The sequence below is a fragment of the Daucus carota genome, chromosome 6 (genome assembly GCF_001625215.2).
Source record: "Daucus carota subsp. sativus chromosome 6, DH1 v3.0, whole genome shotgun sequence".
NCBI lineage: Eukaryota > Viridiplantae > Streptophyta > Magnoliopsida > Apiales > Apiaceae > Daucus > Daucus carota.
The window spans coordinates 25,486,534-25,501,652 of record NC_030386.2 but is presented as its reverse complement, the minus strand read 5'-3'; the positions used below and the strand labels follow the sequence as shown (position 1 = coordinate 25,501,652).

Sequence of the window (15,119 nt, the reverse complement as noted above, 5' to 3'; positions counted from 1 at the left end):
TAGTCCTTGTTTTTATTCACATATTTTGGTTTGGTCGTTTGTTTTTGGTCTTTTTTAACGTTACTTCGTTACCAGCCGTAATAAACCTATTAGTAATAAACAACGGCTCCTATTAGAGTACTCCTTTTAGACTTCTATCTCCTGCTGGATATTGGTTTTACAGACCCACTGCCCTCTGTCTTCCTCTCCTGTTTCTGAACCACCGCCCCTGTCTTCCTCTTCGTCTCGGCGAACTCCGTAGCTGGACACTACTTATCATTCCATCTCTCAAGGACTTCATCTCCGCTGAAGGTTTGTTCTTCATACATATATATGGATATGAGTTGTCTCTCTTCTGAATATATATGGATATGATCTGTCTCTCTTCTGTTGTTTATTTATCTTAAATTCAGTAATTTAGTTGCTTATAAGAATTGATTAATTTGATCTTTGTTTTTAGCTGCCTCTGTTGTGCTCTTTCTTTCATTCCTGGTTGTGCTCTTTCTTTGCACGTAAAGTGTTTGATCTGAGATTTGTTTAAAAAATTAACTCAATGTGATTAAATGAATAATCACAGAATTAAAATCATTAGAATACCTCCAGTCCTATTTAGTGAAGTGAAGCAGAAATCATGTATTAGCTGTTGAGCGATTTGTAATGTGCAACGCAGTTGCATTCGGAGTTGTTTTTTGACAAACAAGTTCTCCATAACTCAGCAGCTTTATGCCTAAAAACATAACAAGAAACAAGAACTATATGAATCTCTATATCGTAGGCGAATTCAGCATATAGAATTAGTGTTCTACACGTGTGTGCTTTGCAAGTGCTACCTAAATCAAGCACTACCACTTTCGTTTTGCAATGCACCTTAATATTTTATAAATGCTAGGCTGAATAACTTTGAGAATAGTCTGATAGAAAACATTAAGCCATAGCCCATTCTGCAGGGATCATGTCCTGCACACCACAAGTTGGAGTTAGATACTAGTGCATTAATTGCTTGATCATTAAATTTATCAACTTAAGCAAGTTGGCATTTTTATTTTCAGGTAATTTCAAGTAAACCGGGTAACTTAGTCTAGGAAAAAAAGGTAATTCCTGTATGCTTACCCATAGAAGAGTAATATCAGTGTCATCACTTAGATCATACTGTTTTTGAAGAGTAAGCAAAGCATCAACAAAATATCTTTAGCACCACCAGTTTTATTGCGTGCAAGAGTCTGTTCTGCCATAATTTGCTTCGTGAGGCGTGCCCGACGAGTTTACTAGCTTATATGCAGTGCGATGCACAAAGAATTTTTAATATTATTGTTATTGGCAAGAGTCATTTTAGTAGAGTTATCCAGTTTAATATGTGGAATACTTTTATACTGTCGAGTTTCAAATGAATTTGGTATGTTGGTTTATTCAGTAATTTCTGGCAGATCCTTTGATTTGCTGTTATTATATGCTATGGTTGTTTCATTTCAATCATAACTATGTTTCATTTCTTTTATTGGTATATAAGTCATCACCAATTTAGTGACTTCTACTATAGCTTTAAGATTCAAAGGCTGATGCAAGAGAAGTTTCACTAGCCGAAGCCCTTAAGATGCATCTGACCAAGAGCAAAGAAGCTAGAACAGTAAGAGACTGGGAATCAGTAGAAGAGGAGAGCCATTTGGCAATCTCATCTGGTGCAGATTCTTCTCCTCAGGTAACTAAATCGTATATTCACACTAATTTTTTGTTGCTTCTAGGTCTATTGATGTCCAAGACTTTGCCTATGCATCTGTTCACAAATATACTATTTGAATAATTATGTCATTCTATTTTCGATAGCCAAGATGCCATATATAAATACTTGCATGTTTTTGTTACCCCAATTTTAACAGTTGTTCTGTTCACAGATAATTTGAATAGATACCCTTTACAGTTATCATCTATGCATATACAGAAATCTGGATCTCTTATATTTGCTCATGACAAAAAAATTTCATTTTTTTAGATATATGCTTTAAAAGCAGAGGCCTCGCTGAATCTCAGGAAACACCATGAAGCCTATACCATAATTCAAAAAGGGCCAAACTATGACACAAATTTATGCATCCAGTTTTTGGGGGCTACTGGTTGTTCTGATCTATTAACAACCAAAGCACAAGTTTACATGGCAGCTAGCAGGTTAGTGAAAAACTCTATACAAATGATCGTAATTTTTATTGTCGTCGAGTCTTAAACTTAAATTTGTGTTATATTACTATATTTTCGTGCTAACATGTAATATCATCTGTTTTAGATTTGAGGAGGCAGTGGCGGCTGCTCAATGTGCAGCGAAACTTGATCCAACCGAGGAGGCAAAAGCTACAGCAGAGAGGGCTCTGGCCTTGGCATCACCTCGATTAGAAGGCAACCAGTTGTTTAAAGCATTAAGATTCTCAGATGCCTTGAAAGTGTACACTGAAGGACTACAACATCAGGCACTTAATTCTATATTATTATGCAATCGTCATCAGCACACTTGTCAGCAAATTGTTTGAGATCAGAGTGCAAAGAGCAGGTGAGCCTGGAAGCAGAGGACTCCACTACAAAGGCTTTGGAAAGGCATTGAGAAGAAGGCTTGAGCTGCAATCCTGGTCGCCCCAGTTTGGTGAGCTGCATAAAAGTTGCAGCCTCTTAGCATATATGCAGTACCATCAACTTGTGGAAAGAGGCTACACACCACTAAGAGGTAGACCTCTTTCTGTGATTATGATCTAGAAATAAAATTACCTTTTCTTTTTATAATTAAAGACGCTAATAGCCACCAAGTCTTTGACAAGAATTGAACCTATGTTAAGTAGTTATTCTTATTATTCTGTATTGCACTATGCCTTTATGAAAATTCCTATTTGTCTTCGTATTCTGTATTGCACTATGCCTTTATTACAATTCCTGATTCTCTAGCTGTCTTGGAGCACTACTCCACAAAACATATTGTTAAAGTAGTTAATAGTTTTCTCAACTGACTTTTACATTTTAAGCATATCATGGAACCATGAACTAGGTTGCATTAGTAAATCCAATATGATTAAATACCATTATATTAATTTAATAATAAAACACTAAAAATAATATTAAGCTTACAAATAATAAAATAAAAATAATATGGTCGCCCGTGCTTCGCACATGGGTATAATTTGTAGTCCTATTTTTTCTTCACATTTTTTGGTTTCGTTACTTTTTCACGTTTTCTGATTTTGCCCCAATATTATAATACTTACAAACCGACTCCTATTAGGACTCTCTCTCCCAACAAAAATTCACTTTGCAGACAAAATCAAATACTGCACAGCCCTCTAATTACAGCACCATAGCTACCATAGCCCGTTGTCTATCTCTTCATCTAGGCGCGAGCTCATGTGTTGCTTTTCATTCCATCTCTCAAGATCACTACTTAATTCATCTCCCCTGGAGGTATGTTGTGCATACATATATATGAATATGAGTTCTCTATGTTCTAAATAACTAGCTTCCTTTGTCGTCCATTGTTTATCTATCTTAAGTTCAGTAATTTAGTTGCTTATAAGGATTGATAATTTCATCTTTGTTGTGTTGATGTGCGAACTGGAGACATGTGTCAAATAGCAGAAAGATTATATTCAAACCTTCTGTGCCGATTGCCAGTAATTTAATTGTGGCTTAATCATATCAGACCATATGGATAACATAATGTTCGTCTTAAGGATCCAATTCTAATATAAGTTAAAATCCCAATCTGAGTTGATTTTATATTTGTGATAGTTAAGGTGTCTTGTTTTGTGCATAAGTGTGTATCAGTAACACTTTGACAACATAATGTAAAAAACACACAGGAGATAGAGTTTCTGCAGCAAGGTAATGTAATGTAATCAAGATTCCCACTGTTTAAATAATAAGACTTGCATTTGTCAATTTTGAAGTTAAATCTTCTGCCTGATAGTCTGATACACTTCAAGAACCAAGATTATCATCATTTTTTGCTAGATGATATTTGGCCTTTAGTCCTATTGTTTGTGTATGCAAATAATTAGTTATCTCCTAAGCTCTCACTTAGTAAAACTTTGAAAGCTATATACAAATTGTAGACTGGTTTATGTTCCTTTGTTCTCCATGTACATATATTTTAAAACTTTGGAAGGTATATATATTCAGTTGGGTTGCTCTTAAAATAATTTTCTGGCATATTCCCTCATAGTCTCATGTGTTGATGACAGGATAAAATATCCGAAAATTTTGAATATAAATATATCAAAATCAGTCAAGAATGCAATAAAATGTGGAGTCTATAGGTTCAACATTTCACATTTTGTTTGATAGAAACCACTTTCATTCGTTATTCGTTGCATATAAACTATATGTTGCTCTACACTACTCTATATCGGTCGGTTAAATATAACTATGACTCATAGGTATAGTATAGCACAACTGCGAACTATTCTTTAAAACATAAAGCATAGCTAATGACCAACTATTGAACTAATCTGACATTGCTCTTCTTCCCCGAGAATAAATGGCCCAGTGAGATAGCTAATGGCCAGCTTTCCCGATCATTTGTGTTTAATTATTATTAGTTCACTTATATTAAGGCTTATCGGATAATATTATAATCAAGTTTGGTAGCTAGGGTAGTTTAAGAACCAAGATTGAGTCAGATAAAGCATTGGTTCATGTACAGGCCTTGATGAGCATGCTCTGTGTTAATTATCATATTCTTTTTTTGTAAAGGTAATAATTTGATATGCAGTGGAATTACATATTGCAAGATCTCGGCTTATATGATCTCTTTATGGCTACTATTTGGTCTAAATTAAGTTTATATCTATACTGCATCCATAGTAGTGGATTTCTGGTTATAATAAGCTAATTAACATAGGTATAATTTGTAGTCCTATTTTTTGTTCATGTTTTTTGGTTGGTCATTTTTTTATACTCTCGTCTCATTGCTGCTAAAACTTAAGAATCGTCTCCTATTACAATTCTACCTCTTAAGTCCTACCCCACTCTCTCTCAATCTCTCTCTCTCTCTCTCGGATTCATATTCAAGAGAGGAACAGAGACACTCTCAACCACTCCCTCTGTGTACGATTCACCAATTGAAAAAATGGCTACGATCAACAATCAAGATAACAACAACAACAGGCAAATCAATAACGTTGCTTCCTCCAAACATCCACTTCAATCTGCCAAATCGATCGATACCCAATCTGTTCTCAAAAGGCTGCAGGCAGAGCTGATGTCGCTAATGATGGGAGGTGATCCTGGAATTTATGCATTTCTTGAAGAGGACAACATATTTTGCTGGAAAGGAACAATTACAGAGAGCAAAGATACGGTGTTTGAAGGAACAGAGTATAAGCTATCCCTTTCCTTTCCGACGGATTATCCTTTCAAGCCTCCAAAGGTTAAGTTTGAGACAGGGTGTTTCCATCCTAATGTGGATATCTATGGAACTATATGCCTAGACATTCTTCAGGTAGTTTTTGGTTATGCTTTGATATGTTTTTTTTTAATTTTTTATTAATGATTCTGTCGTTGTATTCTGACATGGTTGGTGATATATGTTTGAACAATTTGCAGGATAAATGGTCATCAGCTTATGATTTGAGCATTATACTGCTTTCTATACAGAGCCTTCTTGGAGGTACTTTTTGCTCAAGTTCAATTTACAATAGTTTGATCATCACTACATCAGAAACTTTGGCATACTTTATTTCTTTAAGCATTTACAAATCACTAAATGTATTCTCTTTTGTCATTTGACTTAGAACCAAACACGAGTTCCCCTTTGAACACCTAGGCAGCAGCACTGTGGGAAAATCAAGAAGGTATAGTTGGTGTTTCTTCTTTATTGTTGTCAGTTCTGCTTTGTGTGCTGTTCTCCTAGGAATAATATTAAATTTGTAGATTGTCTAATGCTCAAGCTGTTTTTTGCTCTTTTGCAGAATACAGGAAGATGGTGGAGAAATTGTACAAGCCTGCAGCTTAGCTTCTAACTTCTTTACATTTGGACAGCGTGAAAGGGGAGGATGAAGGAGATTATTATTATCATTCTTATAGTAATAGATCGCATATCATATTGCCTTTCCTCCTATGTTCTATTCCTTTAATTCTGTCTTGCGGAGAGGGATTTCAATGGCATACCTAGCCAAAATTGTTATTGTACAACTATTGCATAATTCTGCATTTAGTTCTGGCTAAGAGAGGGATTATTATTGTTTCAAAAAAAAAAACCTCCTAAGTTCTTATAGAGGTTGCATTTCACTTGAATGGTCTTGGTTATTTTGCTTAAAAAAGGCTATCAGTGATCTTTTACACTCCTGGCTTCTACCCTGTCCATCCCCTTTTACTTGCCTACAAGACTAATCTGGTACATTTATTATGGAGCACAACTCAACTGTAGCCTGAATCTTTCATGAGAGTGTCGTACTTGTAATTATCTTTTAATTTCTAATTCTAATTCAGATAATATCTGAAAATAGGTAACAGATGCCTTGAAGATTTATAGCCTTTTCTTATAGGCTCTTATATAAATTCGTTACATCTTTTTGTGGAAAATATATAGATCCTGATATGTAATTTTATTAGATGTTCAATTGATTATTTTTTATTGTGTGTATTATGTATATGCGGATCTAGAATTTTGTTAGTTGCTGAATTGATAAAACTTGATGTTCAATTGATTCATCGTATTGATTTTAATGCGAGAATAAGGTGTTTGATAAAATGTTTCAGCCAATCTATCTCCAAGTGTTTGTAGTTGACTAAGTTAGGACCTCTCCTGAGACCAAAAGAGGGATCCTATTTTATTTATCTTAAGCACCCATTCTCTCAAAATTGAGGAGTGTATGATTTGAGAGCCCATCTATGGCGCAATATTAAACTTAATGTCCAAGTTATATTTTGAATATATTTGGGTTTTAAGGTTGAAACTTTAGGCTGCTGGGTATACAATGCTTCGGTTAAGAAATGTTAATAGTATGTTTGGTCATATTTGTCACAATTTATAAAAGGCCATTTCTCTGTTCGGGAGAGATCAGGTCAGAAGGAAAGTGTACTAAATTTTAGTCTTATGTACTATGCAATGAAATATGAAAAATATGAGGTAATATTAATCAAAAATCACATTATCATATATTAATATTAAGAAAACATTCATATATGAAAAAAAAATTGATTGTTAAAATGATATTAAGTTTATAAATAATCAAATTAAAATTATATTAACAAAAAACACTAATAAAATGATATTAAGTTTATAAATAATCAAATTAAAATTATATGATCATCCGTGCTTCGCACGGGTTATAGGCTAGTAAATAATAAAAAGCCACTCATTGCCAAATAACGCGATCCGTTCCCCAGTGCTCACTCATTCTTGGCAGCTATAACGGATCTGTGCCCGAAAGCTTGGACTTAGACCATAATACCCCTCTTCTAAGAATCATCTAACATCTCTAATCCATCGAAGCATATTAAATTAACTTATGCTATGTAACAAAGGTGATGGGACATAGAGGACTCAACGCTACTCCCTCTGCCCTCTATGCCCCTAATTTATTTACGGTTTCTATTTTTACCGTCTTCTCATTTCTTTACCTTATCTAAAATAACAATCTTTTAATATTATAAAATATAAAATATGTATTAATCTTCATGGTCCCACGAACTCTGACGTTTAAGGTTTTATCACCCCTCCTTTCTCTATTATGTTGCTGTTAAATGGGTTATTAAATACACTGCATTACCAACAATCATTAAAATCATAGATATGCTTATTAGTTATATTGTGGAACATAATATTCTGCAATTTATAAAACTAATCATTCGGCTGTTGGTTATGTTGTGCAACATAATCGTTAGGACGTGAGATGTTTAGAAATTTTGTACAACGACCAAAATTGAAATTGAAACAATATGATTATAATTTATGCACTTTTGAATAATGTAGACTACAAAACTCCAATATAAATTGAATTCTAATGTGGGACGGATCTAATTATCAAATCTTGGGAGCACAAAATAAAATCTCGGAAAACATCTATATATTTTTAAATTTTGGAAACATATCTATAATTTTTAAAATTTATAATGATGAAAAAATATCAAAATTATTTTTAAGCAGAACTCGTGTCTCTTGCTAAATCCGCCTGATACGAACCGCAGCACATAACAAGGGTAATAATGTCATAGCAACCTAATAATGTTAGTTTAGCCATTTTGCATGGGAAGGGTGGGCAGTTTTGGAATTAAGGTAGTGTTTGGCTTGTTATATATAGGCACACTCATTTCCATCACTGAAGAAAACCTTCCCATCACCACCTTTACATCTTGTTGATTTCAATGGAAGAAGATCATCAGGAACTGCAACTTCTCCCTGCTCAACGTACCATAACTCCTCCTTCACGCAGGCCGCTCGAGTCATCTCCGTCGACGAAAGTCAGGTCATCAAAAGAACATCATCTTATGAACAATCTATTTGAGGGACCATCATTGGATCTTCAATTGTCCATTAGTCTCAGGCCTTTTAAGCCTCAGGAAAGTAATAACTGTATGGTGTTCCGGCCAGTTCTGGATCACGAGAATCCGGATGAATATGCAGAGACACTAAAATGGCAAGCGTCGGAGCAGATTCGGTTGGCTGCATTGGAGAAGGCATATGCAGAGCGTGTGAGGGAACTAACTAGGAGAGAAATGGAGCTAGCGCAGTCAGAATTCTCACGTGCTCGACAAATGTGGGAGAGAGCTCGAGAGGAGGTCGACAAAGCTGAGAAATTGAAAGAGAGGGCTACACGTCGGATTGATCCAACCTGCATGGAAGTCACTTGTCAGGCTTGCAGGCAGAAGTTTCGATCTTGATCTCTGTTCTCCTGTTTAGGCCAAGTCAAACAAATTAGTTAAAATGTAATTCTGGCAATGAATTTCTACTTGCTATTCGAAAATAAGCTTAACCAAGATCATCTCAAATCTTTTCTAGCAAGTAATGCTTCTAGTTTGTACCTAAAGCTGTCTTTGTGTAAACTACCCTTGATTACTTTGATTATTCACAAGTTAATCTGCGAAACTTGTAAGTTCTAAGTCATACTATCGAACAAACGGAGAAATAATAAGAAGGATCTGAGTAACAGGTACGTTTTTTCTTGGTTTTACCAAGATGTTGATGCTTTGGAGTGGACCTGGAGACATATGGGTAAAAGGAATTTTGTTTTTTATAATGATGTCCTCGTCTGTCATTGACATGATATGTTACAAAATACAGAATACATATGGAGGATTCTCCGGCCAAGTCAAGTTCCAAGTTGATCTGCATTCTCTATGCAAAATGTACGAGAATGCAGTAGAAATACGTGTCAGATAGTCAAACATCAGTTAAAATGATACGGAGAGAGTACTGAATTTTAATTAGAAGTTTGAGGTTCGTATAAAATATTTACTGAATTTTAAAATTCAGACGAGAGTGAAGTAAAATTTTAAAATTCAGACGAGAGTGAACCTTCCCTTGGTTCCGTCCTGGTTGTAGAGACACGGAATCTGGTAATGAGATTAAGTTATTCCTTCATCATCAACATGCATATTGATATGTATATGTATGTAGTGGTAAAGGCAAATGAAAGAAAACAAGAAACAGACAACTTTATATCAACAAAAAGATGATAATGTAAATAATTAATAAGCTGTATGTACTTGTTTGTATAAGTTTGATAGCTTCAGCTGACTGGCAGGGAGGGCAGGCTCATGATCCAAATACCAAACTCCCACTATCCATGTCTCGGATTCAGCACAACCAAAAGTCTAAAAGATATGCTAACTTACACAAAGTAGAAATCAAAATAAGTGATGTTTTATGTAAAGGAGAAAATATTAGTATTATCTGTAGAAAAAATGAACTAACTACAAAAAGGGGCAACATATGCACGATGCTCTCTGAAAAATGAACAAGTTTTCCATTTGGAGATGTTCAAGAGTTGGACTAATTTCTTAGTTGTCCTTTTAGTGAACCTTCTCATTCTAATCTTCGCATATGGTTATTGGTAAGTTCCGGGACATCTGTATTATGAACTGTTAGATCATTTGACGACTCATCACAAACCTAACAAGAATCAACTACCCTGATCCAGCGTCCTAAGAAATACTAAGACCAGTACATCTGGTTTCACCTGTTCCTCGCAGAACCTGCATAGTCTGCAGGTTCTACGCTTCACCCCCTTAACCAGGCTCTCCGTTCTTTTCACAGGTGCCATTTGTCGGCACATCTGTGTTATGATGAAGCTAGCTAATTATTGTTTTCTAGAATTTCAGTGATATACATTACGTGTGTACCAACTTCTTGATGCCCATTTCTCAGTAGTGTACAAAGAGGGCTACGACAAGATGTTCTCCAAGGAGGGCACATCTATACCCTCTTTCTAATTTTAAAGATACTGCCACACTTACAATCTTGACTGCATACATGATTACACATAAACTATAATCAGATATGGTGAAATGTGAATAGCCGCGAGGTAATCTTCTTCGTATGATTCTACGAGCTAGGTGAAATTAGACCAGAGTTTACGTTTGACTGTGTATGCAACTCTTACCGAAAGATCAAAGATATACGATGTCCTTGGATCGAGCTTATAACCTTCAATTTTCCCATAATGATGTATTTGGATTTCAGGAGCGGGAAGTCAATTATCTGCAACAAACTAAAGGGGGCAGCAGCCAGCAGGTGTACGTCGGACCACCACCTGTGGAGCAAATAATCAATGAAGACATTATGAGAAATCCTTAATAATTGTCTTTTCACATTGCATTCATCATATGCATACATATATTCGTGCATATACAGTGATATACTTTCACTATTATTGCTTTCTATATTCTGTATCAGTAGCTATATCTTCAGGTTTAACTTTTTCACATCATGTATTTTTGACTGTGCCAGTAAAGAGTGTTCGGTTCATCAAGGAGCAGCAAATTTTTATGACAATTTAAGTACATTAATTGTTCAAACAAAAGTATTGACGTTGCATGCCCGTTACAAATATAGAAACACCTTGCTTCAAAGTTTGAACAACAGTTTATAAAGACTTATCAATCTAGGAGAACAGTGAAGTTTGGTGTTCTTGGTGCCCCATGCCATGTGCGGGTTCACAGAGTAGATTAACTTGATGGAACACACAAGCAAACCAGACTTCAAATTCAACACAATACGAGTTCCCAAAGTTACAAACAGTTTGGTTTTTTTTTAGTGAACTATGGAAGCTAGAGAAAAAACATAGAAAGTTATATATTATATTGACAGATAAGTGCCTTCCGGGATTAAAATTTAAAACCCACAACACAATGCTGAAAAGCTCAACTGAGAACTATCCCATCAACTACAATTCCTACTACAACAAGTAGCATTGGTTATAAACACTAGAGAAAGCAAGCCCCCCCCAACAAAACCCTCGCGTCTCTTCTGAGCACACACAATGCAAGAAAAGGTTATTGAGGAAATAATTTGTAAAAATCTTCTAACGATAGAGTTATTAGCTAGTAGATGACAGCAGACGAATAGCTAGTTGTTCAATGGATAAAGATTGTTCAGTCAATTCAATTTCATTATAACCAAGAAAAGGCCACTAGAGAAAGTTTGATAATGGTGGGACTCGAAGCTTTCACAATCTGAAAAATGTGGATCACACATTGCCAAATTATGCAGGACAATAGAGAGTGGGGAAGCTTTTGTCTTCTGCAACACTTGGAAAAAAGGATACTTACCATGTACTACACAAAAAAGCATTTATAATTGAGCATGCTACAAGGTTTTTTAATTATAGTATTTGGCATCAATGGAAAAGGTCACTAGTTTTAGTTTGTGACAATTCTTAGTCCGAAAGGAAATAACTTATTTGATTATAATTCACCAGACTAGAGGTGGCTGGGCTTACAACTATATGCTCAAATTCCTTGAAAACATAACTGTCAGTTGCTCTTAGCTACAAATCCATTTACTTGGGCCAGCCCAACTAGATAGGAAGTCCACCGGGCTAAAAGAAACCTACTAGATTTTGGAGTCAGTTAAGTTATAAGCATCATAAGCATACTACTAAAGACTGTTCAGAATTTTGGTAATAGAATGCTAAATACCATGTTGAAATAGGACTGACCTTTATGATCTCTGCACAAGAGAGAATTACGGGGAGGTCGTTTTATCAGGCCATCATGAGGAAGCAACCTTCAAATATCCTGAAATTATAAATTGCAGTTGGAATAATCACGCTTGCTAGATGTCCTTGCAATCAGCCGTTTGGAGGGTAACGTTTCCGTGCAAGCTAGAAACAAAGTTCTCATCCAATATGCATTTACATGTTAAGGATAATCTTTCCAACTTTTCTCTAACCACTTGTTCACTGGTTTTAGCCTCATGCAAGATAAAGGTTTAGCAACTCAGATCATCAAACCTTACCAGTTACCTTCTCAATCCCATATTCAGGAAAATCAAAAGGATAAATGGAGTAGAAATTACTGTTGTCACGCCTTAAATAAATATGAATATACCTGCCCGATTAATTGATGCAAACAAAACATAACACAGTAGCATTTCTTAAAAATTATGTCTCTCATTTTTATTTTAAGGACTTAAACGCGACCCTATTTAATTAAACTTAAAATATATATTTTTTGATGGTAAAAAGTTTAATTGGTAATATAATTGTCATTAAAGATTATTTAAATTTTAGATACATAATAAAAGTTTCTTCTAACTAATAATTTATTTAAGTTGTTTTTGACCAATTTGTTTAGAAATTTTTTAAAATAATTATCAATTTCTGTGAAGAAAGTTAATTTATTAGACTCCAGACCCTTCTAATGCATAATCATTTTATTCATATTCCACACCCAACTGCTTATTTTGTTTAATCGAGATTTCAAAATTTTGGGATCGTTTGGTTCACCAAGTCGAGTGGTACGAGATTAGAATGAACCCGGAATTATTGTAATATTTAAGCACTTAAGTAAATTTTTTGTTCACTTAATCTGTTTTCTGGATGCACCTACTTGGTGAATTTAGTTAAATTAAAACGGCAATTGTTTTGTTGAATCTTATCTGGAAAAGAATATAACAAGGTTCACTACAGTACTTAATATGTTAACCCAAAAAGGTTAGAAGTGGTTGATCGCTTTGCACCTTTCTGAAAACAGTAGTAGTAAATATAGAAAAGAAGAAATAAAAAAATGTTTCCGTAATTAAGAATAAAAACAATGTGAAATGCAGGATGAGAATACTCCATCTACATCTACATTCTCTGTATCTGGCACCACAGCCCTCCCCTCGTGTCCATTACTGAGTAATGGGTTTATTTTTGTAGGCGATTTTTGTTGCTAGAGAACCAGAAAAGAAGGTAGTAAATGGTGAGTAGGTAATTGTTACATCAGTGAATTTAATTAAGGTAGGTGAATGAGTCTGAATGCTCAATTATAATTGGTGGCAACAAAAATAAATTGTGCGATTGAGAGATAAAAATTGTGAATAAAAGTAGCTAGTGCCCCCAAAACAAAAAAGAAAAAGAAAACGTAGTAACAGATTTATGTGGTAAATTGATCTGATTTGGGGCCTCTTCATTTCCTACCCATATAATAAATTAAATACTACTATATATATATAAATGAGTTGGCGTGTAGAAACAGCAAACATGTTGTCCTATAAATTGTACGTGTTGTCCAAAGATTACTTGTGCTTGTAAGCTGGAAAAAATGAGAAAGACTATATTGATCATAGTTTTTATAATCCTAAGTTTTGAATCAAATAAAATTCATGGAGGGAATGTGCTAAGCAAGCCTCCAAAGTTGTTCTCTCAAATCCAGCCAGCAATGTCTCAGCCTACTGATGATCAGCCTCTGAAAAAGATGTCTCCTGCAGACCCTCCTAGCAAGATGTCTCCTGCAGACCCTCCTCCTCCAGTTGACAACACACCTGACACCTCCGATCCTCCTAGCAATATATAATATATAATATTATAAGTTGTGTAATATGTAAGTCAGCCATCTAAACAACTTCTCCTATCATCCATATCTATATTTCAATAATATAAAGAAGCATAGCATTCACGTTTGTTGCTCATCTCCCATAAATTGTGCTTAGTCTTAAACTGTTGTTCTAGGTATTACACAAGATTTTTCATCAGATCATGCCATAATTAAAAACAATTATGGTGAACACTTCAACAAGACAAATCACAGTTGAATACAAACGTTAATGATACATAATCATATATTCTTCCAAGTATTTTACATCAAAGCTTTGTCTTTGGTGCAGGCGTATACCAAGTTGAGATCACTTATAGTAAGCTGTGTAACATCCATTATAAAGTAGTTACGAGTCATACTTAATTATATTTCGCACATTAAAAGTGCATCAGGACTTAAGAAAGTGATCCAAGTTTTACATGGTACTAGTAAGAGAGTTTGACAACTCCACAGAACACAAACAATAGTACAAAGTGAATACTTGACAATGTCCAGAATATAAAAGCTGGAAGTTATTCATTTCAGAATTGTGCCACCGATGAGATCAATCAATAATTTATTCTGTATGTAGGAAATTTCAATATACAGGGATATTACTTGGAACAAAAATCCATATAGAAAGTCAATACTTTTGGCTTCGATAAAGATTGCTTATAACAGTGTCAACTTGATATCCTTAAAAAAAATTATTCACAAAGACAAATGTAGAACTAACCTCATCCATGCTTGGATTCACGACTAATTTCCCGGAAATCCTCCCCATTCGAATCATACCAATGGGACCATTCCAAGGAATATCTGAAAGCATAAGAGCAGCCGACGTGGCATTGGCTTCCATCACATCAGGATCTTGTTTGCCATCAGACAAAAGAACATTGGCTGATACCTGTAAACCACACCAAAAATTTATAAATTAAAAATGATGAAAAGCAAAAATAAATTACCCACTATGAGATACCAACACACCTGAACCTCATGGAAAAATCCAGCAGGGAAAAGTGGCCGTATGGGCCGATCAATAAGCCTGCCACATAATAGTTCACGTTCTTTAGGAGCACCCTTCCTATGCATAATAGTCCAAATTTTAAGCAACTGCAAGTTCCCCGGGAAACAAACAAACCAAGTACACGAATTGTGTCCAGTATATA

The 15,119-nt window shown here is 35.0% G+C and overlaps 2 protein-coding genes and 1 long non-coding RNA gene across 3 annotated transcripts; 1 reads left to right on the top strand and 2 right to left on the bottom strand.

Annotated features, from left to right (window-relative positions):
• Window positions 1-102: 102 nt before the first annotated feature.
• On the top strand, window positions 103-6,569 carry LOC108225453 (ubiquitin-conjugating enzyme E2 20-like). Its single transcript, XM_017400308.2, has 8 exons — window positions 103-291; window positions 1,517-1,675; window positions 1,967-2,139; window positions 2,255-3,411; window positions 5,021-5,449; window positions 5,554-5,617; window positions 5,742-5,801; window positions 5,919-6,569. The coding sequence occupies exons 4-7, from the start codon at window positions 3,355-3,357 to the stop codon at window positions 5,771-5,773; spliced, it is 582 nt and encodes a 193-aa protein (XP_017255797.2). The 5' UTR covers window positions 103-291; window positions 1,517-1,675; window positions 1,967-2,139; window positions 2,255-3,354; the 3' UTR covers window positions 5,774-5,801; window positions 5,919-6,569.
• Window positions 6,570-8,042: 1,473 nt separating this feature from the next.
• On the bottom strand, window positions 8,043-11,735 carry LOC135146988 (uncharacterized). Its single transcript, XR_010284206.1, has 2 exons — window positions 10,554-11,735; window positions 8,043-8,843 (listed from the first exon to the last, which is right to left on the bottom strand). It is a non-coding gene; the product is annotated as an uncharacterized LOC135146988 (long non-coding RNA).
• A 1,842-nt stretch (window positions 11,736-13,577) lies between these two features.
• Window positions 13,578-15,071, bottom strand: LOC135147064 (polyribonucleotide nucleotidyltransferase 2, mitochondrial-like). Its single transcript, XM_064079453.1, has 3 exons — window positions 14,938-15,071; window positions 14,687-14,857; window positions 13,578-13,936 (listed from the first exon to the last, which is right to left on the bottom strand). The coding sequence occupies exons 1-3, from the start codon at window positions 15,040-15,042 to the stop codon at window positions 13,871-13,873; spliced, it is 342 nt and encodes a 113-aa protein (XP_063935523.1). The 5' UTR covers window positions 15,043-15,071; the 3' UTR covers window positions 13,578-13,870.
• Window positions 15,072-15,119: the final 48 nt, after the last annotated feature.

Bases quoted from the DNA above. Each gene is read 5' to 3' on its own strand.
- LOC108225453 (XM_017400308.2), top strand. From the start codon at position 3,355: ATGTGTTGCTTTTCATTCCATCTCTCAAGATCACTACTTAATTCATCT. The intron at 3,412-5,020 runs GTATGTTGTGCA...TTCATATTCAAG, and splicing joins TTAATTCATCTCCCCTGGAG to AGAGGAACAGAGACACTCTC. The intron at 5,450-5,553 runs GTAGTTTTTGGT...AACAATTTGCAG, and splicing joins TATGCCTAGACATTCTTCAG to GATAAATGGTCATCAGCTTA.
- LOC135147064 (XM_064079453.1), bottom strand. From the start codon at position 15,042: ATGCATAGGAAGGGTGCTCCTAAAGAACGTGAACTATTATGTGGCAGG. The intron at 14,858-14,937 runs GTGTGTTGGTAT...TGTGGTTTACAG, and splicing joins GATTTTTCCATGAGGTTCAG to GTATCAGCCAATGTTCTTTT. The intron at 13,937-14,686 runs GTTAGTTCTACA...ATATATTGCTAG, and splicing joins TGAATCCAAGCATGGATGAG to GAGGATCGGAGGTGTCAGGT.